Here is a 23422-nt window from a genome sequence, read left to right as displayed (position 1 = left end):
CGTCATGGCCAGGCGTCTCTTCACTCACCACTCCTTATTTAAACCTGGCTGGTCTCCAAGAAATCTCGATCCTCATCATCAACACAATAACTGATTCAGCTTATCTGACTGTCTACAACTACCACATTTCAACTCTCTATCTACAATTCTAACTTCAATTTCGAAACAAATCACACATACAATTGCCCATCATGTCCGGACTTATGCACAAGGTTAAGGATGCCGTGACTGGCCACCACAAGGAGTCCAGCAACACCTCTTCCTCCAACACCTCTTCCTCCAACGCTGGTCCCCACTCCTCCAACATGGCCAACAAGATGGACCCCCGCGTCGACAGCGACCGCGGTAAGCTATCCCCATCAAATCTTTCCCAATAACACGATACTAACATACTCCCCAGACAACCGCGCCCGCCACGAAGCCATGGGCGGCGCTCACGGCCCCCACGACTCCAGCATGGCCAACAAGATGGACCCCCGCGTCGACAGTGACCGTGACAACCGTGCCAACCCCACCGGCGGTATGGGCGGCTCCGGTGCCGGCTACTCCTCCGGTGGCTACTCTTCGGGTCCTCACGAGACCGGTATGGCCAACAAGATGGACCCCCGTGTCGACAGTGACCGCGACAACCGTGCCCGTCACCAGGCCATGGGCGGTGCTCACGGCCCTCACGACTCCAGCATGGCGAACAAGATGGACCCCCGCGTTGACAGTGACAGAGGTACATACATACCCCCTTACCCAGCATCCTTTATACCATCAAACAAAATACTAACACCCAAACCAGACAACCGTGCCGCTGGCGGCTACTCCGGCACCCACACCACCGGCGCAGGCTACGGCGGCGCAGGTACTGGTGCAGGCTACGGCGGTACAGGAACTGGTGCAGGCTATGGCAGCGGTGCAGGTGCCGGCTACGGCGGCAGCGGCGTGAACGACTACACCACCAGCAGCGGCTACGGTGGCAGCAGCAACGCAGGCCCTCACGGCTCCAACATGGCCAACAAGATGGATCCCCGCGTCGACTCGGACATGGACAACCGCGCCCGCCACCAGGGAATGGCCAGCAGCAGCTACAACACTACTGGCCAGAGCACCACCGCCGGCCCTCACAGCTCCAACATGGCTAACAAGCTCGACCCCCGCGTCGACTCGGACCTCGACAACCGCGGGACCCTTGGCACCCAGCGGGGGTTTTGAGGGCTTGGTTGAGCTAAGAGATGATGTTTATTAGAACTGAACTTGAACTATTTCATGATGACATGGGATGGGCCAGGAGATAAAAGAAGACTGGGCCTGAGATGACATGAGATGATTGATTGATACCAGCGAATTGTCCATTTTTTTTATTTGTGTTTTCTTTTATGTGACTTAATGAACTGGGTGTGTACTATTATCAGATTGAAGTGAGAAGGGAAATCAATCCAATCCACCATTGATAAACAAATATCCAGAATTGTAAATGCCTAACTTCCATCTTATCTATACTACTAAGCTAAGCTAAATAGCCAGTAGTACTAGTAGTACTGAACTAAATCCCAGGTCATGCCAATTATGCAACTCAAAAAGTTGTACGTAAGTGATGTCGACTTTGTTTTCAGTAACTAGCGCAACTAAAGCAGTACTAAGTAGTAGTAGTAGTAGTAGTAGTCAGTACTGACTCATGTATACATACTTTCTATCTCCCCAGTACTACTACTATTAATGTACTTAGTACTTACTATTGTGTATGCAGAACACATTACTACTAGTACTTACTGTTTGTGCTTATTATCTAACTATTACGAATTAATGATCTGAAGGAGATACTACCACTACTAAGACTATATATATATATTCATTAGAATACTAAACATGTACCTGCTCGTAATAACTTAATTGAACTTCACAGCAGTCAATAAGTAATTAGTAGGTAGCCGTACTTGAATTTCGAGAGAATGTTTGTTTTCTTCAAGTATGTCAATGGCGATATATACATGGAACGGTTGGGCAATGGATGATCCTCCTATTAAGTATTACTACTGTAGTTACTGTCAGAATGAACGGTATGGTATTGTACCGTAGGTTGTGTAGTAGTACTTCGTGGGTAGCTAAATGGTAGTAGTAGTGGTGGTGGTAGTACTATTGGAGATGATAAAGATACTAATAGTGGGTGGGGGTGGGTTGAACAGACTGCCAGCCAGCCGGCCAACCCACCGAGCATCACGATGCTGCGTTCTAGTGTTACCTCGCATCACAAGGACAGGGGAATTGATCTTGCAATGTGGTGCTTAATTTCGGACAGGGATGATAAATCTGGGTAAGTAGGTATTGGATAAAATATGGAATATATGTATAGCTGGTATGTACATCTCACAACCACACCCATTCATGCGCGCCAATGAATCACCGTTCCGGACAAACCAAAAACAAATTAAAAGGGGGCCACTACTGACTGACTGCAAACGCCAACCTCCGGGTTTCCAAAGAAGATGACTCCCGTGTGTGTACTCCAAGCCGGGTGCGGTTCGCAAGGCATGGCATGGTAGGTGGTCCACTGTGTTGATGGTGAAATAGCCAGTGCCGAACGGGATGGAGTGAGAGGGAGTGTGTGTAAGGGAGAAAGGATGCTGCAAATGGGTATAAAATAGGTGGAATAGGTGGGGTGAAAGAGGATAAATGGGGAAGCAGAGGGGAAAGAAACAATCGCGATGCTCAATGCTGGGACTTAAGAAGCTAATAACAATGGGACATGAAATACGGCTCGAGAATGCAAAAGACAAAAGACATCAAACCAAGGCGACAATAGGAATGCACATATCAATGACGACTCAGTCCTGTGGACTGGATGCAAGGGTTGTCCAAATCTAGAAGCCAAATACAGCTGTTGAGGAGCGGATCGGAGCGATCTATCCAATAATGTCGCGACCACACTCCTCGTTGCTTCAGGGCATGGCGGCCCGGCCGTCAAGGGCTAGGGGCCCCGAATCGTTCAATGGCGTCAAAGGATTGTCCTCAGATGACTCCGACCGGACAGGGGTGTCCGCACGCAGGTGGGACTGGCGGGCCTGCAGAGCATTGGGTGACTGGGTCACGGACTGCCAGCCAGGGACTTCATTATCGGCATTAACAGGGGTGCCATCATTGTTGGACGTGGGAGCGGGGGGACGCCGCGCATCATCGGATGCATCTGTGTCTTGCAGACGCATGCTCTCAATATTGGCAGCGAGGCCTGCCTCGGCCGGCAGGTTGTCCTGGCGGGGTTCGTCGCCAGAAGAGGCTGGCTGGGCCTCCAACTGGGGGGAATTTGTTTGTGACCGAGACGCATCAGTGGTATCCTGCTTGTCCTCTGGCGTGTCCTTCTTCTCGTCCTCCTCGTCAAAATCGTTTGTATCATCGACCTCGGCGCTTAAATCGGTGTAGGCACGGCAGTTGGGACACTGGAACATGGGGTAGTCTGGCGTGTGGATAAGACGACTGACGCATTTGTAATGCCAGACGTGGGCGCAGGCTGCCATGAACAGACACTGATAAGGCCGCTTCAGACAAATTAGCTGTGTTCTGCAGTTGTGCGATCCGCCAGGAGGAGAGAACAAACCAGAACAGAACCAAGACAGATAGAGCATTCCCGACATCCAGAATAATCCGCGGTATCTCCCTTGCCCAAATTCCGAATCAGACTCTCGGTGTTTTTACTGCATCGCTCATTAGCCGGTAGTCCACACAAACAGCTTCGAGGCCAGATCATCATACTTGAATTCATTCGGCTGCTGCTGCCAGGACCGATTACACTCGATCCGTATACGGACGCAGCGGAAAATCATCTCCTCGCCTCCCCGAAAATCAATCCCCAGCTGCACGATATCTCCATCCTTCACAGTATACAGCCGAGACGGCATGTTCGGCTGGCTCAAGCGCATGTGGTTGAGAAACGTCCCCGACGAGCTTCCAACATCCTTGATATGCCACTGGCCGTTCAGGTATAAAAACTCGCAGTGTTTCCGACTCACGACCTTCGACTTGAATCCGACCGGGGCATCGGAGGGGTCCGTTGGGTTGGCCACGGGCAGGCCATCGCGTTCTGAGTACCGACCGACTCGAATGACGCAACTTTCAGACGGCAGCGTTCGCGAGACGGGGATGAAGGGCAAGGAGGGTCGGGAGCTTTGATGGGTGTCTTGATGGGGGAAGAAGCGAATGGTCGCTTTCTGCTTCGGTCGCGGGGACGCAGTCGACGGGTTCTCCGACATCACCGGGTCGGACGAGTCGAGGGCTCCCGCGTGAAGGTTGGACGAGGCCGATGGACTGGTGGCATCGAGATCAGGTCTCGCATCCAGCGCCTGAGAGGCACCTCTGGGCCGCGCCATGGTCGTGCCTTGAGCTGTGGTCTGACGGCCACCGGATGGGTTGTTGGAAGGAGAAGAGCTGGACAGGTCGGACTGGCGGGAGGAACGCAAGTCGAGCTCGAGGCCGCGGTAGCTGGGGAAAAAAACCGCACTATAGCGGGCAAGAGTGGATGGCTGCTCACTTTCGGGACATGGGCCCGACGAGCGAGACCCCACAGGCGAGAGTTGCGAAGACTCGGTCCCAGTGGAGGCGGGAGAAAACCAGGAAACTCGACTGCTGAGAGTATGACGACGCGAGATGCGGGGACCGTTGGTCGATGATGACGAGGCAGGAGGGTGCGAGGATGAGGAAGAGGAAGCGGAGGAGGAGAAATGCTGCTGCGTATAGGCACGCAGTTGGCTCAGACGACGGAGGGGTCCTGAGGAGCGAGAATCGGATGGGAGGTTGGAGGAGGCGGAGGCGGAAACGGATGCAGACACAGACATGGGGTTGGGATTGGAAAGGGAAAGGGAAAAAAGGGAAAGAAGAAGAAAAAAAAAAAGAAAAGAAACAAAGAAAGAAAAGGAAAATAAAAAGTGAATCAAATCAAATCAAGGCAGAGTCAAATCAATCGGGTTTTGCTTCTCCTGATTTAATTCTTGGAAATTCAGTGGGAAAGGGATCGGATTTATCAAGTCTTCTGATCCTTTTTCTTATGTTTCTTCCTTCTGTCACCCTCCTCTCTCTCACTCTCTTATCAACTTTCGCGAGAGTGACAACTCGGTCGGTTGTTAAGTTAGTTAGCTGATCGGGGGAAACAGAGGTCCACGAGACGATCGCTTCTCGAATCTGCTGTTCCTGTCCACTTTCTGGTTGTCTGTCACCTCGTGCGATCGACGCGACAGCCCTAAATTGGGATCTTAATTTTTTGACAGTCCTCAAATTCTTCCGTTCAGGTTCAGTCGGGGACAGAGGAGTGAGGTTTAGAGTTGTCCGCTGCTTCGGCGCATTGCAATGGTTCGAAGGTGGAGCCGGAGGCAAATCTGGGTCTCTTTGGGAATCAGGGCAGACGATCAGGGCCAGTGATGTAGGGGAGGAGGACAATAAAATAGAAGTATCCTTGACAGGTTCTAAGGGGAGGAAAGGAAGGGGACAGAAAGGGAGGAACTATTAGAGATAAATTGCGCACTGAACAAGAAAAGAGGGGAGGAGGAAATATCCAAGTCGAGGCTGGTGGGAAAGTGTTGCTATTTCTCTTACTTCTTCATCTCCCTTGGGTTGGAATGCCGGAACAGAATGGCAACCATGCGAGTCAAATGGTAAGATCTTCTCCTCTGTGGGGCAAACGGAATGCGCAGGTCTGCAGTAAGTATCTAGTAGTAGTAGTGGTAGTAGTACGTACTAATTTTACGACTAGAGACGACCGGTTCCCCATTCGAAGAGGGACCAGCCTGATACTTCGAGAGAGAGGAGAGGAGAGGAGAGGAGGCGCATCGCACCATGTCTGCTCTATCCAGAAACCCCATCCATCCAGGGCGGAGCGGCGAATTACAGTGAGGGTCCTGTTATTAGTTGGACGAGTGAGCCTGCGCCCCCCGAAACACGGGCTACCATGGTTGCCCGTCTGAGAAGATTCCACTGGGCTTCTATTCAGCGTCAAACCACCAGTCGGTTCGTCACGAAGTACATCGTCTACTACAGGTCCTCGGTCCTCAAGGAACATAAATCTCCCCGATCGGAGTTGTTGTCTGACTGCAGGTCGATGGATTGACTGCAGGCATCTTTTAAGTAACTCCGGGGAGTGGAGCAAGTATCAAATTGGTCGCCCGGGTTGCAGGGCGAAAAAGCAATGCCGATGCCCTCAGCCGTTTTTCCCGGTCTGAGATCAAATAAAACGTCCGGAACATGGAACATCCTTTCTGCAGGTTTATTCCAGGAGCCTCTGTCTGACTGACAGTGGCAATCTAGTCTCCGTACTCCGTAACCAGTAGTTTGGCCTCTCCCCTTTGCCCCAGCATTCCATCGCCTGCATCCTGCATAGTGACCGGGATAGTCGATTTAGCACGGTTTAGATAGTAGTCTCGAAGTATCCCTTTTTTTGTATATATCTGAATCTGTACGACTGCGTCACAACTGACGCACGGAAGGGGGTCGATCTGTCCTAAGCAAATCCACATGGGGACCATGGAAGGGAAGGGAAGGGATGATTCGATACCAGGCCATGCTATGGACGGGGATCTCGTGGGCTCCTCCGCACTTTGCGCTGCCCATGGACATTTTAGCTTTGCGGGGCAGGGGAGAAAGGAGAAGACATCATTTGCACACCGGGAAAAACTGCTTACTGTAAGCCTCTGAGGTTTGTCGAATGGATGGTTCAGCCGGCCAGTGATTGGCATCGGGATCATGGGCCCGGGCCTTCATGTGATGCAAGCCATTTTTTGATGGTGTGAATATTAAGAAGACTGTTTTTGCTCATCTCCTCTCACGTGGTCTATGTGGTGGCAACACACTATACACCCAATCACACGCACTCTCTTTTTTTCTGGTGTATCTCCCTGGCGTTGCATGTAGTACTCTGAGAAATATATTGAGTATGTAGATGCACAGTAGATAAACCGGTTGGTGTTGGATATGGTTTCAAAAGCACGCACAGGTAGATGCAGGGGTAAATGCGTCGCAACAAGTCTCAGCGTGGAATTCATTGCAATCCCATCATCCAAGCAAGTTTTATTAACTAATCCATCCCTGTCAGCAGATACTTCTACTTCTACTTACTAACCAGATAACCAGATAGTTCCGCCACGGGCAACACGGCTGTACCCGTGACAGATCCCAGATGACTGGAATATAGATATAAATTAGCCATGTTGTGCCTGTACTTTTGAAGGACTGATCCATTGGCATGCCACTAGTTTTGGGGATGCTATGATGATGATGATGGTGGTGGTGATGGTGGAGAAGGATGATGGATGGTTGACAGGTGATTGATCCGAAATAGTTAGTAGATAATTGTTGGTCCAAGCATGGATGTTGATCATCTTCCCCGAATGCTGTCCGGTGATCAGCATACTGTCGCCTCACTGTCCACTCAGGATGCTTTTCTGAGTTGATACTACTTGCTACTATACAAAATACCTGGAAATAGGCAGTCATAACAACTTAACGGCTTCTAGGAACTCCAGCGACAAATTATCCTGGTCCTGCAAGCTGGTAAGTAGTTGTTCATTCATGCAGACGGATAAATAACTTTCTTTAACATTCTTTTTCCTTTGTTGCTGCTGAAGCTTAAATCTGTGTAGACCGGGCCATACTACTACTAGTAGTTAGCTACTACGACCTGGGTCTTGCTAAGAAGTTACGTATAATTCAAATCCGTAGCAAGTGAATCTACGGTGTAGGAACTGTGCTCTGGGGCGATGGTTAGCTTCCGAAGTGGAACCAGAGGCATTTATTTCTTGACCCCATCATGATCTTGATGAGCATGCGAAAAATTAAATTGGTAAAGAACGGTTGCTAATTAGTTTAATTGTTGAGATCAGTTGATGACATGCTTCAATGTCTGCATAAAACGGTGGAAACACTCATGGGACTAGTTTCAGAATCCTAGACGATATGGCGGGAATGTATGTGGCTGGGAATTGGGGGGTGGAGGGAGGGAGGGAGAGCAAAAGAAGGTGAGGCCGAGCAAGAGAGAGCTCTTTCTCTCTCTCTTCCTTTCTAAATCATGAACTAATGACGGGCATGGATACTAAACGGACTAGTGACGAGTGGTTCCATCCAAGAGCTGTTGCCCAGTGGGGCCGCCCGACAGAAAACGAAGCAAGCGAAAAGCAAAGCAATGACGAGCAAAAGATAAACAACCGGGGGGGATGTCCCCGGTCGGGGGATGGGACCTTCTGGTTTGATAACGGCGGTGACAGATCTACTACGTACTGTACTCACTTGGATATAGATAGTAGTAGTTTTAGTTTAGACGATAGAGTCATGAATTCAGTTGAGCAATGTTAGTTCAAGATTGAGTAATATCATCACCTAAAATTAAAATGAATAGAATAAGGTGGTTGGTGAAATTGGAGCTTCCCCTGCCTGCTTTTTTTCTGCGCGTTATCATTTGCCCGACTCCAAAGTGGTGCTGGCGCGGGTTCTTACTTTACCACTAAACTACAGTAACAGTAGTAACCATTACCACTGCGGGAAAACTAACTCTCAACCAGACTGGCTTGCTTCTTTCATCTCTGCTCACTCACTCTCACTACTCTCTCTCTCTCTCCATCCACCCATCCCAGAATCCACTCTGGTGATGAACCTCTATCCCCCTGGGTCTTGCATTCTCCGCCATTTCCCCCCTCCCCTTGTCATCTTGCTCTTCCCTCCATTGACTCTTTCCATTGTATGTTTTCCAAAGGAGGAAAGCAACGTGCTAAGGGTCCCTTGAAGCAAACGGAAGCTACTTACCCAACCTGACCTAACCTTACCAACCAACCAACCTCATTCCGTCTCATCTCCCCTTCCTCCTCTACTTACGACGTCGACTACTACACTACGGCTACAGCAAACCACTCCTCGTACTATCTATCCATCCCTCCTACTTCCATCTCCCCTCTCAGGAAACCATCACGCGCCGGGCCTTGTGTTCCCGTAGCTCCCTTCTGCCAGAGCCTCTCTTCCCGTCCCCTTCTTGCGTTTCGCTCAATCGCCATTCGGTCCTTCCCTCGAACTCTGCCTGCTCTTCCCCCGACCGCCTCCCGTTCCCACGTCTATTCCGCCTCCGCTGCAAGTCTTTGTTGGATGGAATAAGGAAAGGCGACTAGCTTGCTGGCATTAAGGAGCCCGACCTGATCCTCTCCTCTCCCAATCCATTCGGCGTATCTTCCGCCTACTCTTTGCTTTCCTGTTCAAACGCTGGCGGGGCCGTCTGTTGGTCCTGCGGGCTCCCCATTCTGAAGGCATGAGCGGAATCACGAACGCCTGTCTGTCCTGCTTCTCGACAGTTGACCGATGGTGCCATATCTCAGCTTGTCTCGGCCCGATCGGAGGCCGCTCAAGGGATGGCATTTATGAAACCACCTTGGCAGACAACGAGCGCGAGGCAGTTTCCGATCTTCTAGGTTACCTTGAAAACGTACGTTCATTGCTGTCGCACCCTCCAGTGCTACTTCTGCTCCACCCGGAAATCGCTTTTGCTCACAAGTATTCTTTGATAGAGGACCGAGACCGACTTCTTCGCCGGTGAACCCCTTCGGGCCTTGAGCACCCTCGTCTATTCCGATAATGTCGATCTCCAACGGAGCGCCAGTCTGACATTCGCTGAAATCACGGAGAGAGGTACGGCTGATACGCACAGACCTTGTTGTTCCGATGGTGGCTAACATCCGGGGTATTTGCAGATGTGCGCGAGGTCGATCGAGACACGTTGGAGCCCATCCTCTTCTTGTTGCAGAGTTCGGACATTGAAGTTCAACGTGCTGCCAGTGCAGCACTAGGCAACTTGGCTGTAAATGGTGGGCTTCGCTTTCATCCATTTCTCGCGCCAGCAGGATTACTGACCGGTCGCAGCGGACAATAAGGTGCTGATCGTCGCTTTGGGAGGACTGGCTCCTCTAATACGGCAGATGATGTCACCCAATGTGGAAGTGCAATGCAATGCGGTCGGTTGCATTACAAACTTGGCTACCCATGAGGATAATAAGGCCAAGATCGCTCGATCCGGTGCCTTGGGCCCGTTGATCCGTCTAGCGAAGTCGAAGGACATGCGTGTACAACGAAATGCCACGGGGGCGTTGCTGAATATGACACACTCGGGTAGGTTGCGAGGATCCCAAGACGGAGTGGCTCTGCTAACATTGCGATCCGTAGATGATAACCGACAACAACTTGTCAACGCCGGCGCTATCCCCGTCCTTGTTCAATTGCTCTCCTCTCCCGATGTGGATGTACAATACTACTGCACTACCGCCCTCAGTAACATTGCTGTCGACTCGTCGAATCGCAAGCGTCTGGCGCAAACCGAGTCCAGGCTGGTTCAATCGCTGGTGCACCTGATGGATTCATCAACACCCAAGGTCCAATGCCAAGCGGCGTTGGCACTGCGCAACCTTGCCTCGGACGAGAAATACCAGCTCGAAATTGTTCGAGCCAAGGGTCTTCCACCCCTCTTGCGACTGCTGCAGTCATCCTACCTTCCTCTCATCCTATCCGCCGTCGCATGTATTCGCAATATCTCCATCCATCCCCTGAACGAATCGCCTATCATCGATGCGGGCTTCCTCAAGCCCCTGGTGGACCTGCTGGGATCGACCGATAATGAGGAGATTCAGTGTCACGCCATCTCGACCCTTCGGAACCTTGCCGCAAGCTCGGATCGAAACAAGGAGCTGGTCCTGCAGGCCGGCGCTGTTCAGAAGTGCAAGGACCTCGTCCTCCGTGTGCCCCTCAGCGTTCAGTCGGAAATGACTGCTGCGATCGCGGTTCTGGCTCTGAGCGACGAGTTAAAACCGCATCTCCTTAACCTGGGGGTGTTTGATGTCCTGATTCCTTTGACGGAATCGGAAAGTATCGAAGTGCAAGGGAACAGCGCTGCGGCGCTGGGAAATCTTTCCTCTAAAGGTATGACCCCACCGTGTGCAAATGTGTTAATGTGCCCTCCATATACTAACAGGTATGAATCCAGTGGGTGACTACTCCATTTTTGTGCGTGATTGGGCAGATCCGAACGGAGGTATTCACGGATACCTCAACCGCTTCCTCGCCAGTGGCGACCCGACATTCCAGCATATTGCCATCTGGACTCTGCTTCAACTTCTGGAATCCGAGGATCAAAGACTCATCGGATATATCGCCAAGTCCGACGATATCGTTCAGATGGTCAAGTCCATCTCCGACAAGAATATCGAGTCGGATGAGGAGGATGCTGAAGACGGGGAAGGCGAGGTCATTGCGCTGGCTCGGCGATGCCTCGAATTCCTTGGGAACGGTCACAAGCTTGTAGAAGCCTAAATATTCCTCCCTTGACTTTAACCCTCACCTCATCTAACGACCTGTGTATGGCTTTGGACCATCCCCTTTCACTTCCCTATTCCTATTTATCTTCGACCGACTTCTTTTCTTCTCTATCTGTGTTCCCACTGCCGTTCTTATCTATAAGTTGAGCCGCCTTGTGTTCCAATGTGTTGACCCATTGATGTCTAGCTGTCCAAGGTGTTAAGCGGGCATGTGCTTCGGTGTCTCTTTTGATTCGTGTCAGCGAGCATTCGGTGTGCTTGAGATCGTTGTCCGTTTGTTGTCTATAGTCACTTCTCCGAGGGAGAACTGACGCTGTGCCGACTTTTAATTGTGTCTGCGCATAATACTGTATTCACCGTTAGAGGATTTCGAGTCTATACTTGCAATACATTGATACCATGATTATAATAGCTATCGTTGTAGATACTTTGTCTACATGACCTGTCTCAGTAACACAAGATGTATACAAAGGCCTCTTGATTGGCCCGTGCTAGCTGTCCGGAAAGAGTGTTGTTCCGGCCGAGACCGGGTCCCGCCGAAAAAGAAAAGCTTTGCCAGCATCTCGCATCAACAACTTAAGCTCGACTATCTCCGAGCCTCTCTTTCTCTTCCTCCTTTATTTCCCTCTAATATCCAGTGTGTAAGACGCAGCGCTGGAATGGCCACTGCACTACCCACTTTGGCCATCCCAGGCCAGCGCCTCGGCTCAATTGCCTCATATGCCGCCGGTCCTGGTACACACGTACAGAACGCAACCATCTATGCCTCGATCGCAGGCCCCGTGGTCGTTGATCAAGCGCAATCCAGCTCCAAAGCAAAGCTCATTTTGAGTGTCTCCCGCACAGGCCCCAAGAAGGCAGCTGCACCTGCACCCAGCACCAAGGCGTCCGCCAAACCAGCCACCACTGGAAAGCCCAAGCTGAGATACAACACCCTCCCCGCCGTCGACTCGGTCGTGTTGGCGCGCGTCACCCGCGTTCAGAAGCGACAAGCCACCGTGTCCATTCTAGTCGTGCTCGACGAATCTGCTAGTTCCCAGCCTCTGAACCCCGCACAGACTGCATCGGACAATGACAACATCGAAGCTATTCTCTCGTCCGCGGCTAATCCAGAGAACCATAGCAACTCGGACGAACTTCGCTTCCAGGCGCTGATCCGCAAGGAGGACGTTCGCGCCGTTGAGAAAGACCGCGTTGTCATGGATGAGATGTTCCGTGTTGGGGATATTGTTCGTGGAACGGTCATCTCCCTCGGTGACCAGAGCTTCTACTATCTTACCACCGCACGCAATGATCTGGGTGTCGTTATGGCCCGCAGTGAGTCGGGTAATATGATGTTCCCTGTTAGCTGGAAGGAAATGAGAGATCCTGTTACTGGGGTTGCGGAGTTGAGGAAGGTTGCTAGGCCGTTTTGAGAGGTCTTTCACCTTTTTCTGGGGTGAGAGGAATTGATGATACCAGCAATTATGTATGATGCGTTGGTCTGGCCGGGCCTTGATGATGGCTGGCTAGGCTAGGCTATGGCGTTCATCATTAACACTACAGTCTACTATCTGCCACGGTATGCGCCTAGAGGGGTAACCGGATTGGCTGAGTGACTGATCCCGAAGGAGTCAGGCCCTTGCAGCAGTACCTGAGGTCGGTGCGCTCGCATATGATTAGGCCGGCCCCTGCTTGCTTACAGCTTGCTTTGCTCTGAAGACAGTCGCGGAAGCGCGCGAGTGCATACATATGACTGCCGCCGAGCAAGCAGATTACTACACTCGGCATGACTGTACATATCTTAAACAGGTGATGTACTCACATCATCGGCTAGTCGTATGACATAACATGACTGCCAACCCGCATCGCGGGACATCCTAACATATTTATGATCCTTGTGAGGGATACAAATGAAACCACATTCCACACTTTCTGCTTTCCAGTTACCTACTACTACCTTAGGACGTCTTTGATTTCTTGTTTTCCTCCTTAGTATACATGGCTTTGGCTTTTCCAATGCTAAGCTGTGTTTGTCATGTGAGGTAGATGGATGGTTACCGCGCAAGGTCTTATACTCACTTTGCGACCCTTGTTTAGAGCTTCCTTATTCTGATTCTTATGTGGATTGGGAAGTATTACATACAATGGGCACATACATATATACCTTTATCGTAGTTAATTTAATATAATTCAATTCAGCCTTTCTCCTACACAAATCATCTATCTCCCCCTTCCCTAAACACAACATCTATATAAGCAAGAAAAGAAAGATCACTTCTTCAAAGTCTTCTGCTTCTCCGCATCAATCAACTTCCTCCCCTGCACAACCAACCCCTTCCTCCGTCGCACATTATCCATATACCTCTTCGCCACATTCTCCCTATCCGCCAACTCACCCAAATCCTCCAATTCCTCCTCCGTCGCGGGAACCCAGAACGGATCTTCATCTAGCGCCTCAAAGCCCGCAAAGATCAATTGAGGCTGCGCCGCCCCGGACGTCCGCTTACGGATTTCTTCCGCGAAGCCGAATGATTCTGCCACGGGTAGTAGGGATAGGATGGTGAAGAAGGGTGTGCCTTCTTTCATTACTTCGGAGAGGATTCGGCCCCGGCGTCGGGTTATTACGCCGTAGACGCGGCCGAGGACTTCGGCTGTTTTGATTTTTAGTATTTTGTGTGTGGGGTAAGGGGGAAGGTGTGGGGGGGAGGGGGTTAACGCACTCGAGGCTTGAATCTCGCAACTGTACATGGCTAGCATGATTCGAGGGCTCCAGTCGAGGAATCCCTGGGTGATGCTGTCGCGGACGAGACGGATGGCTTCGCCGGTTAGACGGCCTAGGTCGAGGTCTTCGTCGGTGGTGGTGGTGTTGATGGACACGGATTCGAGGAATACGGCGATGCCTTGCATGGGTTCTTGGCAGAGAGGACCTTGGCCGGTTGCGAGTTGGAAGGCGTGTGCGATCTTGTCGCTGAGGTCGCGGACCATCAGGGCTTCGCGGGTGCTGGTGTCGGTGTTGATCTGGGGTTGTTGTTGGTGGGGTTCGAGGAGGCTTTGTTTACGGGTGTTAGTTGGGGGGGATCTGGTGATATGGTGGGGGGGAGGAAGGGAGGAGGGGGACATACAATTTCTCGCAGGTGTTGACCTCTGTTGCGTCGATCAGGATGTTGGGTCCAACACGTCGTGGTCCAAAGGCTGTGATCCGCTCCACTACGTCCTTCCAGCGTCCCTTGTCGTCGGTTGCTTCGTCTTCGAACAGCTTGGCCAGTTCTTGCTTGAAGTCCTTCAGGGAGAGTGAGGTTGCTTCGCGGGCCTCACCGGTGGCGTCGCTGGCTTCCATTTGCTGGGAGCTTTCGGCCGTGGTGGTTCCGTTGGTGGGTTGTTCTCCCTCGCTGGATTGGGTCTCTGCTGCTGTGCGCTTCTCGGTTTGCAGGCGCTTGATGGTTCCCACGTGCTTGGAGATGAAGTCCGTGACGGCTTCAGGAAGCGGCACCACGCGCAGGCGCATGGTCAGTTGCTTGGATGAAGAGGTGGTCTGGACGCCGCCGCGTCCGAGCTCGGGGTTCTTGGGAGATGCCATTTCGGGGGCGCTGATGATGGTTTCCCGGTAGGGCACGATGGTTTGGCCGGTTGAAATCTCACACTTGGCGAAACGTTCGCGGAGATCCTTGATACAACGCTCGAGATGCAGTTCACCGGCAGTTAGGATTACGTGCTCGCCGCTGGGTAGAACCTCGTATTGCGCACAAGGGTCGCTTTGCTCGAGGAGACGTAGACCAGTTACCATCTTGCTGAGGTCTGCTGGGTTCACGGGCTCTAGGGCGACTCGCACGATGGGTGGCGTGTTGAGAGAGACACCAGCCAAGTTGATGCTGCCCTCGAGCTGCGAGGACAGAGTGCCCGTCTTGAGAACGTGGCCTGCGAGACCGCCAATACCGAAGACGACACCTGCCGGTACCGACTGAAGAGGTTCGAAGCTGCGGCCCATGAGGAGGTAGAGATCGGTGACGGTAACCTTCTGGGGTACGGGGCTGGCATGCGGGTTCTCCGGCGAGAACTTGGGTGCCAGGACGTACACCGAGTCTCCCACTGAGAGGGTTCCGGAGTATAGACGGGCAAATCCAATGAGATGTTCAGGGTCATCCTTCTCCTCGCTCTCGGCCGGTTGATCATCTGATATGGTCGTCCGTTCGAAGGCGGATGTTATGCGAGTATACTCATCTGTCTGGTCGCCGTTGGCTTCTGCCTGCATTTTGGCGATCTCCTCTCGCTTCTTGCGAGCAATTTCCCGGGCTTCGTCGGCCGACATGGTGCCACCGGCTCGCTTCTTGCTCGATCCCAGCTCGCTCTCCGGGATGGACATCATTTTACTGACGTAGGCAATGACAGGCTCATCTTTTTGGGTCTTGAAGTTGACCATAGCATCCTTCACCTTGGGATCCACGAACTGGGAGCCAGGAGATTCTTCAATCATCGCTGGCAACCGAGCTGCTTGAGCAGTTGGCGGACTAGGAAGATATTCAATGACAGACACCAACACGGCAGTAGACAAAGGCAGCCACATCGAAAACAGCGTGGTCATGATATTACGAGGATCGCGTGAGCGCAGGATGTATTGCGGAATGTTGATGTTCAGGGACTTGGTGATCTTCTCCAACAAAGCCGGGTCGCTGTTCACATTAGCAGATGTACATCACGTATATACCGGGTTACATACCCCTTTCCTGTGCCTGTGCCTGTTGTAGCCTCGTATGCCGCCCAAATACTGTCCAAGACAAGCTGAACGAACATGGGCTTCAATGCACGACCCTTCAAGTGCTTCGAACCCAGAACTCGCTTCGTTTTGGGATCGAGATAGTAATCTCCCCAGAGCACCTTTTCGAGGACAGTGCGCTTGATTCCGAGCTTTCTTTCGTAGATGGCGGCAAACTGACGGATTGTAAAAGCCCAGCCATCGACAGCACTGCAGAAGATGACGTTGTTCTTCTCCGGCGCAAAGTAAAGATCTTCATCGTCTTTCTCCTCGTACTCTGCCGTAGGCTCATCATCCTGCTCCTGCTTCTTGGAACGAGCAGCAGATTCATTAGCACGCTCCTCCATGCGCTCTCGCCATTGAAGGTCCTCTTCCATCCGTTCACCCTGGTAGAAACTACCAATGACGGCATTGACCTGCTCCAGCAGCTTGCTCATATGGGAGTAAGCCTCGCTGGGACTCATCTTCAGCTCCGTGATCAGTCGATCAATTTTGTTGATGACAAGGATGGGCTTCAATTGCTCCACCCAGGTTTGACGCAGCACCGTGACGGTCTGACTGCAGACGCCCTCTACGGCATCCACAAGCACCACGGCACCATCACAAAGACGGGATGCGGTCGACACTTCACTGCTGAAATCGATATGGCCCGGCGAATCGATCAGATTGATCAGGTACTCTTTCGCTACGGGCGCAGCGTCGGGAGCAGGACGACGCATCATGGAGAAGAAAAGCGAAATGGCAGAAGACTCCATGGTGATTCCTCGGAGCTGCTCATCTGGACGGGAATCCAGATAGCGGATCTTGCCCGCCAGCTTTGGTGAGATGATGCCATTGGTGGCGATCAGACTATCTGTCAAGGATGTCTTACCGTGATCCTAAATAGGTGTGAGTAGAGAGAAATTCATAGACGGATGTAGTCTGATAGACTTGGACAAGCAGAAAGTACATACGACGTGGGCGAGAATGCAGATCTGAGATGGCTGTTAGTGATGGCGGACGGAGCAAAGATGATGATGGAAGTGGGATGGATGGAGGGGTAACTTGCATTGCGGATGTCATCGGGCCTCCGTTGCAGACGGACGAGATCATCCACGTTAACAACAGGCATTTTGAGATATTGCTGGTGCTGCCAAACAGCTCCCAGAGTCCAAGGTAAATTCCAGGCCGGAAAGTTGCTCTTTCGTTGGGTTTCCGTGCCGCGAACTGCGGAATCTGGTAGAAAAACTCGTCGCGGGAAATGTCGAGCTTGAAGGGCTTGCCTTATTCCTCGGATTCAGAGAGTGGAATTCACGCCAGACCTGGACAGTAGGAGATGTGGTAAATATATTATATGTGAAGATTCTTTTACATGGTCTTTAAAGGTTCAAGCCCTTGATTATTAATTGCTGCGATTTTACTATGACTACAGCGGACCCGAGTGCTATACTCTCTCTGTTCAATCATCGTCATCATTCTATGGTATCATCCTAACTAAGTATGTATCTACCAAAATTTGGAGAAAAAAAAAGAAGCTGAACAAGCGATACAAAATCCCTTCTTCGGCCATGATAGGGTATCATTATTGTAGTATAACGTGACTCAAATCCTGTCATTATGAGTCATCTTCATCGAAGGATAGCTTGATCTTCTTCTTTTGCTTTGGTTTCCGAGTGCCTGGATCTTTCTTCTGTACCTTCTCGGTCTCTTCGCTAGGAGTGTCTTCTCCCACTACTTTGACCTGTTTCCTTTTCCGTGGCCCTCCTATTTCGGCCACGTTCTGTTTGGAGACAGGTGCCTCGGCCTGAGTATTCGTTTTACCTTCTTCGCCCGTCGCAGGCTCTTGTGTATCTTTATTGGAGTTCTCAGTATCCTTGTTATCCTCCCCACGTACTAAGGCTTCATATTCCTCCTTGGAGATGATCTCGTTGCTCTCTTCATCAACGTAGGTAGGGCCATCGTCGTCATTGTCTTCCCTCGGTTTCCGCGGCCGTGCAATGGGTCTTTCGAGGCGACCAGAGGTATCTCCGTATTGGTTCTTCAGTCTCTGTAAAAAGGCAGGCTGCTTCGCCTCTGGAAGACGGTTAGTTCGATGTCAACGAGGAGTATGAGACGAAGCAACGTACCATATGCGAGGTCCTTTGATTTGAATGACATGGCTATGTCAGCCGCAGAGTCACTGTCAGCCTTTCTCTATTCTATAATAGTCAAGAAAATAGTAGGACTGATGTTACAGCAGCTCAATAGCGAGCGAATGTGGGCAGTATGACGTGACACTCCTTAGTAGGACACCATGCACAATGCATTCGTATAGAGATATTCCTCGTCGACTGTAGCGCAGTAGCGCAATATAGATGCCTCGCTCGCAAGCTACAGACACAAACACCAATTAGATATGAGCATGGAATAGAAATAAAAAGCGACTTGGTATACTCCGACAAAAGAAGTTGGCTGGCCCGCCAAGGAATCAGTGGGCTGCGGTGCGCTAATCCGCATCGGGCGAGGTCGAAAAGTCCAGAGGAGCCGCAAGCTTCGCGTCGAACCAACCTCGTCCTCCATCAACCAACATACATCATATACCATGCTTTGCGCAAGTAAGTCATGCAATTAATTGCTCTTGCAGGACCAATTACTGACGTTTGATGTGCAACAGTTTCGGGAGAGGCACCGCAAGTGCCCGTCGTCTCGCCCAAGAGCGGTATGTCTCAACCTCGAAAGCATTGATGCGACGTAATGCAGCTAATGCTCGACTAGGCAGCGTCTTTGAAAAGCGACTGATCGAAGCCTACATCGCGGAGAATGGAAAGGATCCCGTGAATGGAGAAGAGCTCTCCACAGAGGACCTCATTGATGTCAAATCCCAGCGCGTCGTCCGCCCCAGACCTCCCACCCTCACATCCATTCCTTCGTTGCTCAGTGTTTTCCAAGAAGAGTGGGATGCCCTGGCTCTTGAAACCTACACATTGCGACAGACCTTGGCACAGACTCGCCAGGAACTGAGCTCCGCGCTCTACCAGCACGATGCCGCCGTTCGCGTGATTGCTCGGTTGACAAAGGAGAGAGACGAGGCCCGTGATGCCCTATCCAAGGTCACTGTCGGTGCCAGGAGTGCCGCTGCCTCCGGTGGTGAGGCTATGCAGGTTGATTCGACCGGTCTGCCCGAGGCCGTTCTGGCACGTGTTGAGAGCACACAGGCATCGTAAGTTGCTATGTATAGGATTCTACTGTGTTCGGTATATCTAACAAACTACAGGCTGTCCAAGACACGTCGTAAGCGCCCGGTTCCGGAAGGCTGGGCTACGGCTGAAGCCATCTCCACATACAAGCCTACGGAGAGCTCCAACCCTCTTTACCCCGGCAGCAAGGCATTCGCCGTTAACTCGTCGGGAGAGCTGGCACTCATCGGCGGCGCGGACGGTGCCGTTGGCATCTATTCCATCCCCCAGAAGCAGGTTGTTCAGAACCTGCAGGCAAACGGGCCAGTTACCGATGCCGTTTGGGCAGGCGAGAAGGCCATTGTGGCATCGTCTACGGGCTCTGTGAAGGTCTTCGAGAACGGCAACGAGGTCGCTAACTTCAACTCTCATGCTGGAGCCGCAACCGCGCTTGCCGTGCATGCTACCGGTGACATTGTTGCCTCGGTTGGCGCTGACAAGAGCTATGTTCTGTATGACCTCACGACGAACTCGGTAATCACTCAGATTTTCAGTGACGCATGTGAGTAGCCCGATGATAATTGTATGTCCGGACATGGCTAACTTTGCATTCTTCTTCAGCTCTTCTCTCGGTCAAGATTCACCCTGACGGCCACCTGGTTGCTGCTGGTGGCGTGGACGGGCAAATCAAGATCTTCGATATCAAGACCGGCGCGTCCGCTGCCACTTTCGCCATGTCTAGCCCTGTGAAGTCCCTTTTCTTCTCCGAGAACGGTGTTTTCCTGGCCGCGGTTACCGAGAACTCGACCACTGTATCCATTTGGGATCTCCGTAGCGCACAGGAGAGCAAGGTTTTGGAGACGGGCAGTCAGGTTGACTCGATTAACTGGGATTACACTGGACAGTTCCTTCTGACCGCCGGACCTAGTGGCTTGACGGTGCACCAATACACCAAGTCCTCCAAGTCGTGGTCCGAGCCCTTGCGGAGTGCGGTGCCCGCGGTTGCGGCGGCTTGGGGCTCTGCCGCCCAGACTATCGTGGCGTTGAACAGCGAGGGAGGCGTGACGGAGCTGACGGCACAGTAATTATGATACCTACTTATGGATACGGAGTGAAAATTCCATTTGTTGTTCTGTATTTCTAGCTGTCGGTGCTACTTTTCTTTCTCTTTCTTTCTTCTTTTTTGTTGTTGTTTCTTTTTTGTCACCGGCGTCTTGTTTTTTTTTTCCCTCTCAGACCAAACCTAAAGAATAAAGGAAGGAGAAGCCACCTGGCAACAATAACGAACCCGGATTATAATGGGATTATCATGAGCATAGAAACCACCAGAATCTGAGTTGTCAGCAGACCTACTACCTACTGCTGTGACAATTGGTGATGGATGGTGACAAGTCATTCACGCAGTGATCGGGGGTGCTGGGCGAGTCGGCGGGAACTCTCATACAACTAAATTATAAGACTAAAATATATTTGTCTCCCCTCCGCAACTGAACCACTCCGCCTGGCTCTGAATTTCCACGGATTACTACCCTGGAACTGCGAGTGCCAGAACTCTTACTAGTACCCAGTAGTACTTCCAGAGGGTCCGTCCATTCACTGAAGAGTGGCATGCTGGACAAACTCTCACGGTGTTCAGTGAGGCAAAAAGCAAGTTGAACCGGAGACATGCCACTCCTGACCGCAGGGCACTCGGACCCAGACCACTTCGTTAACACTACTAAGCATGGCGTTCCACCAACCGCAAGTGAGGCCTAACACCGGCTGTTAATAACTCACTACTACCTCACCTTCTTCTTGCCATCAAACCGCCCTCCCCTCGCCCTTCTTCCCTCTCCCACCTTCTCTTCCCCTCCAACACCGTCGTCTTCCCCTGCGGATTGGTTTCCGGGATGAGTGACGATTCAGGTGTCTTGTTTGTGGGCTCTCGCCCCAGAAAGGTTCGTATCAAATCTCCCCGTCTGCCCTCGAATCTCCTCACGGAGGCGGGGTATGCCCGTGCTAGATCAAGGGATTGGAGGTTCAACTAACGCCCGACTCCACCTTCCAGAGAACTCACCGCGAGATATCCGAAGTTTCTTCAGGACGTCCATCTGGAGAACCATCTTCATCATCCCTTTCCGCAACACCGGGGCCTTCGTTGCCACCGCTTCGGCGCTACCCCGGGGACGGCCTCGACCTCCGCCGACCGGCCACAACCCAGCCGTCTGAAGATGTGATAGACCTGACCGATGAGCCCGATACACCCTATCAAAATTCGTCCTTGCAAGAGTCCCGTACGACGAACGAATCTTCTCGGCCGCGTCCTCCCCGATTTCCCAGGGACATCCTCACGGAAGTGGTTGATTTAGAGGAAGAGGTGGACGATAATGACCAGCAACAACCCCCCAGCAGCCCCGAAGTCGAGTTCATCGGAGCCACTGTGAGGCGGCCACAGTTGCCGCCGCCGCCACAACCACCACCTCCGCCTCCGCCGCGCAGCAATGAAGGTTTCTATATGCCCAGCTTGTGGCAGCAGATGTTACAGTTTCGGTCCCCGAGACCACCTGTACGGGTTGGAGACCATGGCAGACCGGACCTAGCGTTTCGAGGATTTCGGAGACATCCTCCAATAAGTGATGTGGAGTCATTCTGGATCGGAGATGGCCCGGCGGGCGCTATAGATCTAACGATCAATTTGGATGTGGATGGCCCGTTAGGATTAGACTATCAACTCACGGGCCTGACACGACAAAGGACACCTGCAAATGCCTACAAACCTCCAAGTCCGCCACCGGAGGGGTTCACCCGAAATGTTGCAGAAGACGATGTGGTTGTATGCCCGAATTGTGATATGGAACTGGGCACTGGTGACGAAACCAAACAGCAGATATGGGTGGTCAAGCAATGTGGACATGTACGTGATTCCCGAGTCAACGACGTTCGATACCATCTTCTAACCTTGACCGTAGGTGTATTGTGGCGACTGTGCCTCGAACCGATCGTTGTCGAAGGCGAAAAAGAACGCTTCTAAAGCTAAGCCTTTCTCTAAATGCCAGGTATTCGGTTGCGGGAAGCCCGTTAGTTCGCCCAAGTCAATGTTCCAGATTTATCTATAATGATGCTGCATACCATCTCTGGCGTTTGCACAATAATAGCATGTGATGATGGTGGCGCATGGGCGGGGCTTCTTTTCTGAACTTTTACCTTGGCATTTACGAGCAACACTTTGATACCCTCATTGCATTTGTTTCGGTTGGGCGGGATTATTTTTGTGTTTACCTCTATGGCATAGAGAGCGTTTTGGGTATAGGTGGTGGTCCGGTCGGGGCCATCCATGTGGATAATGACACTTTACTTTCCTGATAATTACGATGCTACATACGGGGAGCGGGAGCCCATTTCATGGGATATCTAATAAAGACATTCTGTACATATGATACATATCGTTCAAACAAAGACAGAGTCGGGTTCGCAAAAGGCAGGTACACAAAACAGATGAAGTAACCCATAATACATCGAATAGGAAATGATATTTGACCCAGAAAAAGAACACCACCGTATGATTGCACAATCCCCCATCTTTACACCGACTTGTAGCCACCGTGGTACGGGGACCAGATGCCTCTGACACTCTCGTTGATACTCGTGACGGGCTTCTTGGTGCGCTTCAACTTCTCTCCGCTGGCCTGCTTCAACAGATCGGCCTTCTTGCCTATTTGCTCAGGCTCGAGATTCCGCACGCAAACCGCCTTCTCCCGTCCGTTGATGTAGTGTCCCTTGATTACGGGGTGCTTGTGTGGCCGCGGTGATACCCGGATTTCGATCTGAGGGTTTGCTTTCGCGAAGGCAGGAAGGTGGTGCTTGAGGTAGGCACTATCACAAACAAGCATCAGTATCTTCCGATCAAAGCTGATCATTAAAGAGGAAGAAGAACATACACCATGCCCCGGGAACTACCAGCCCAGTCACAGTAGTGGAAATCCAACCGCTTGCATTGTAGGATAAAGGCACCGACACCGTTCTGGATGATGAAGTTAGTCTAGGAGACGCAGACGGATAAGATCCCAAAGAAACACATACTCTAGCGGCCGTAACCGTCCGGATCCCTTGAAGAGGCATTGCGGCTATCTGGGATTTGTATGTTCACAGCGAAGGCGTCAACAGCTTTCCAACAATCTCGAGGGACACCTTCGGGGACTTTTCAGGGCCGCCTCCAATACAGGGCCGTCATTGGGTGCAGCGGCAAGCTCGGCTACCGCGACTAGCGGTTC

General features: G+C 51.6%; 9 protein-coding genes across 9 annotated transcripts; 5 read left to right on the top strand and 4 right to left on the bottom strand.

The window, feature by feature from the left end:
• Positions 1 to 191: 191 nt before the first annotated feature.
• On the top strand, positions 192 to 1200 carry AtWU_01021 (cell surface protein; the record flags this gene model as incomplete). The annotated part of the gene is made up of 3 exons (XM_035496136.1): positions 192 to 345; positions 401 to 721; positions 788 to 1200. 3 exons carry the CDS (start codon positions 192 to 194, stop codon positions 1198 to 1200), a joined length of 888 nt encoding a protein of 295 aa, XP_035352029.1.
• Positions 1201 to 2924: 1724 nt separating this feature from the next.
• On the bottom strand, positions 2925 to 4811 carry AtWU_01020 (FHA domain protein; the record flags this gene model as incomplete). The annotated part of the gene is made up of 3 exons (XM_035496135.1): positions 2925 to 3518; positions 3578 to 3674; positions 3733 to 4811. The coding sequence occupies 3 exons, from the start codon at positions 4809 to 4811 to the stop codon at positions 2925 to 2927; spliced, it is 1770 nt and encodes a 589-aa protein (XP_035352028.1).
• Positions 4812 to 9253: 4442 nt separating this feature from the next.
• Positions 9254 to 11301, top strand: vac8 (protein anchor VAC8; the record flags this gene model as incomplete). The annotated part of the gene is made up of 6 exons (XM_035496134.1): positions 9254 to 9427; positions 9510 to 9630; positions 9693 to 9806; positions 9862 to 10107; positions 10162 to 10911; positions 10976 to 11301. The coding sequence occupies 6 exons, from the start codon at positions 9254 to 9256 to the stop codon at positions 11299 to 11301; spliced, it is 1731 nt and encodes a 576-aa protein (XP_035352027.1).
• A 664-nt stretch (positions 11302 to 11965) lies between these two features.
• On the top strand, positions 11966 to 12721 carry AtWU_01018 (exosome non-catalytic core subunit CSL4; the record flags this gene model as incomplete). The annotated part of the gene is made up of 1 exon (XM_035496133.1): positions 11966 to 12721. One exon carries the CDS (start codon positions 11966 to 11968, stop codon positions 12719 to 12721), a length of 756 nt encoding a protein of 251 aa, XP_035352026.1.
• An 838-nt stretch (positions 12722 to 13559) lies between these two features.
• Positions 13560 to 17149, bottom strand: AtWU_01017 (GTPase RIA1; the record flags this gene model as incomplete). Its single annotated transcript, XM_035496132.1, has 6 exons — positions 13560 to 13939; positions 14009 to 14337; positions 14411 to 15955; positions 16003 to 16916; positions 16992 to 17012; positions 17087 to 17149. 6 exons carry the CDS (start codon positions 17147 to 17149, stop codon positions 13560 to 13562), a joined length of 3252 nt encoding a protein of 1083 aa, XP_035352025.1.
• Positions 17150 to 17632: 483 nt separating this feature from the next.
• AtWU_01016 (DUF4604 domain-containing protein) lies at positions 17633 to 18174 on the bottom strand (the record flags this gene model as incomplete). Its single annotated transcript, XM_035496131.1, has 2 exons — positions 17633 to 18090; positions 18144 to 18174. 2 exons carry the CDS (start codon positions 18172 to 18174, stop codon positions 17633 to 17635), a joined length of 489 nt encoding a protein of 162 aa, XP_035352024.1.
• A 424-nt stretch (positions 18175 to 18598) lies between these two features.
• AtWU_01015 (WD repeat PRP19 family protein) lies at positions 18599 to 20257 on the top strand (the record flags this gene model as incomplete). The annotated part of the gene is made up of 5 exons (XM_035496130.1): positions 18599 to 18611; positions 18671 to 18715; positions 18772 to 19216; positions 19271 to 19734; positions 19794 to 20257. The coding sequence occupies 5 exons, from the start codon at positions 18599 to 18601 to the stop codon at positions 20255 to 20257; spliced, it is 1431 nt and encodes a 476-aa protein (XP_035352023.1).
• Positions 20258 to 21061: 804 nt separating this feature from the next.
• AtWU_01014 (putative RING finger domain protein) lies at positions 21062 to 22267 on the top strand (the record flags this gene model as incomplete). The annotated part of the gene is made up of 3 exons (XM_035496129.1): positions 21062 to 21109; positions 21175 to 22065; positions 22121 to 22267. 3 exons carry the CDS (start codon positions 21062 to 21064, stop codon positions 22265 to 22267), a joined length of 1086 nt encoding a protein of 361 aa, XP_035352022.1.
• A 465-nt stretch (positions 22268 to 22732) lies between these two features.
• On the bottom strand, positions 22733 to 23270 carry AtWU_01013 (mitochondrial 54S ribosomal protein mL43; the record flags this gene model as incomplete). Its single annotated transcript, XM_035496128.1, has 3 exons — positions 22733 to 23024; positions 23090 to 23172; positions 23232 to 23270. 3 exons carry the CDS (start codon positions 23268 to 23270, stop codon positions 22733 to 22735), a joined length of 414 nt encoding a protein of 137 aa, XP_035352021.1.
• Between the last annotated feature and the right edge of the window lie 152 nt (positions 23271 to 23422).

Source organism: Aspergillus tubingensis (genome assembly GCF_013340325.1).
Source record: "Aspergillus tubingensis WU-2223L DNA, scaffold_2, whole genome shotgun sequence".
In the NCBI taxonomy this organism is placed as follows: Eukaryota; Fungi; Ascomycota; class Eurotiomycetes; order Eurotiales; family Aspergillaceae; genus Aspergillus; species Aspergillus tubingensis.
Note: the sequence above shows the minus strand (reverse complement) of the source record. Positions and strands in the feature narration are given on the sequence as shown.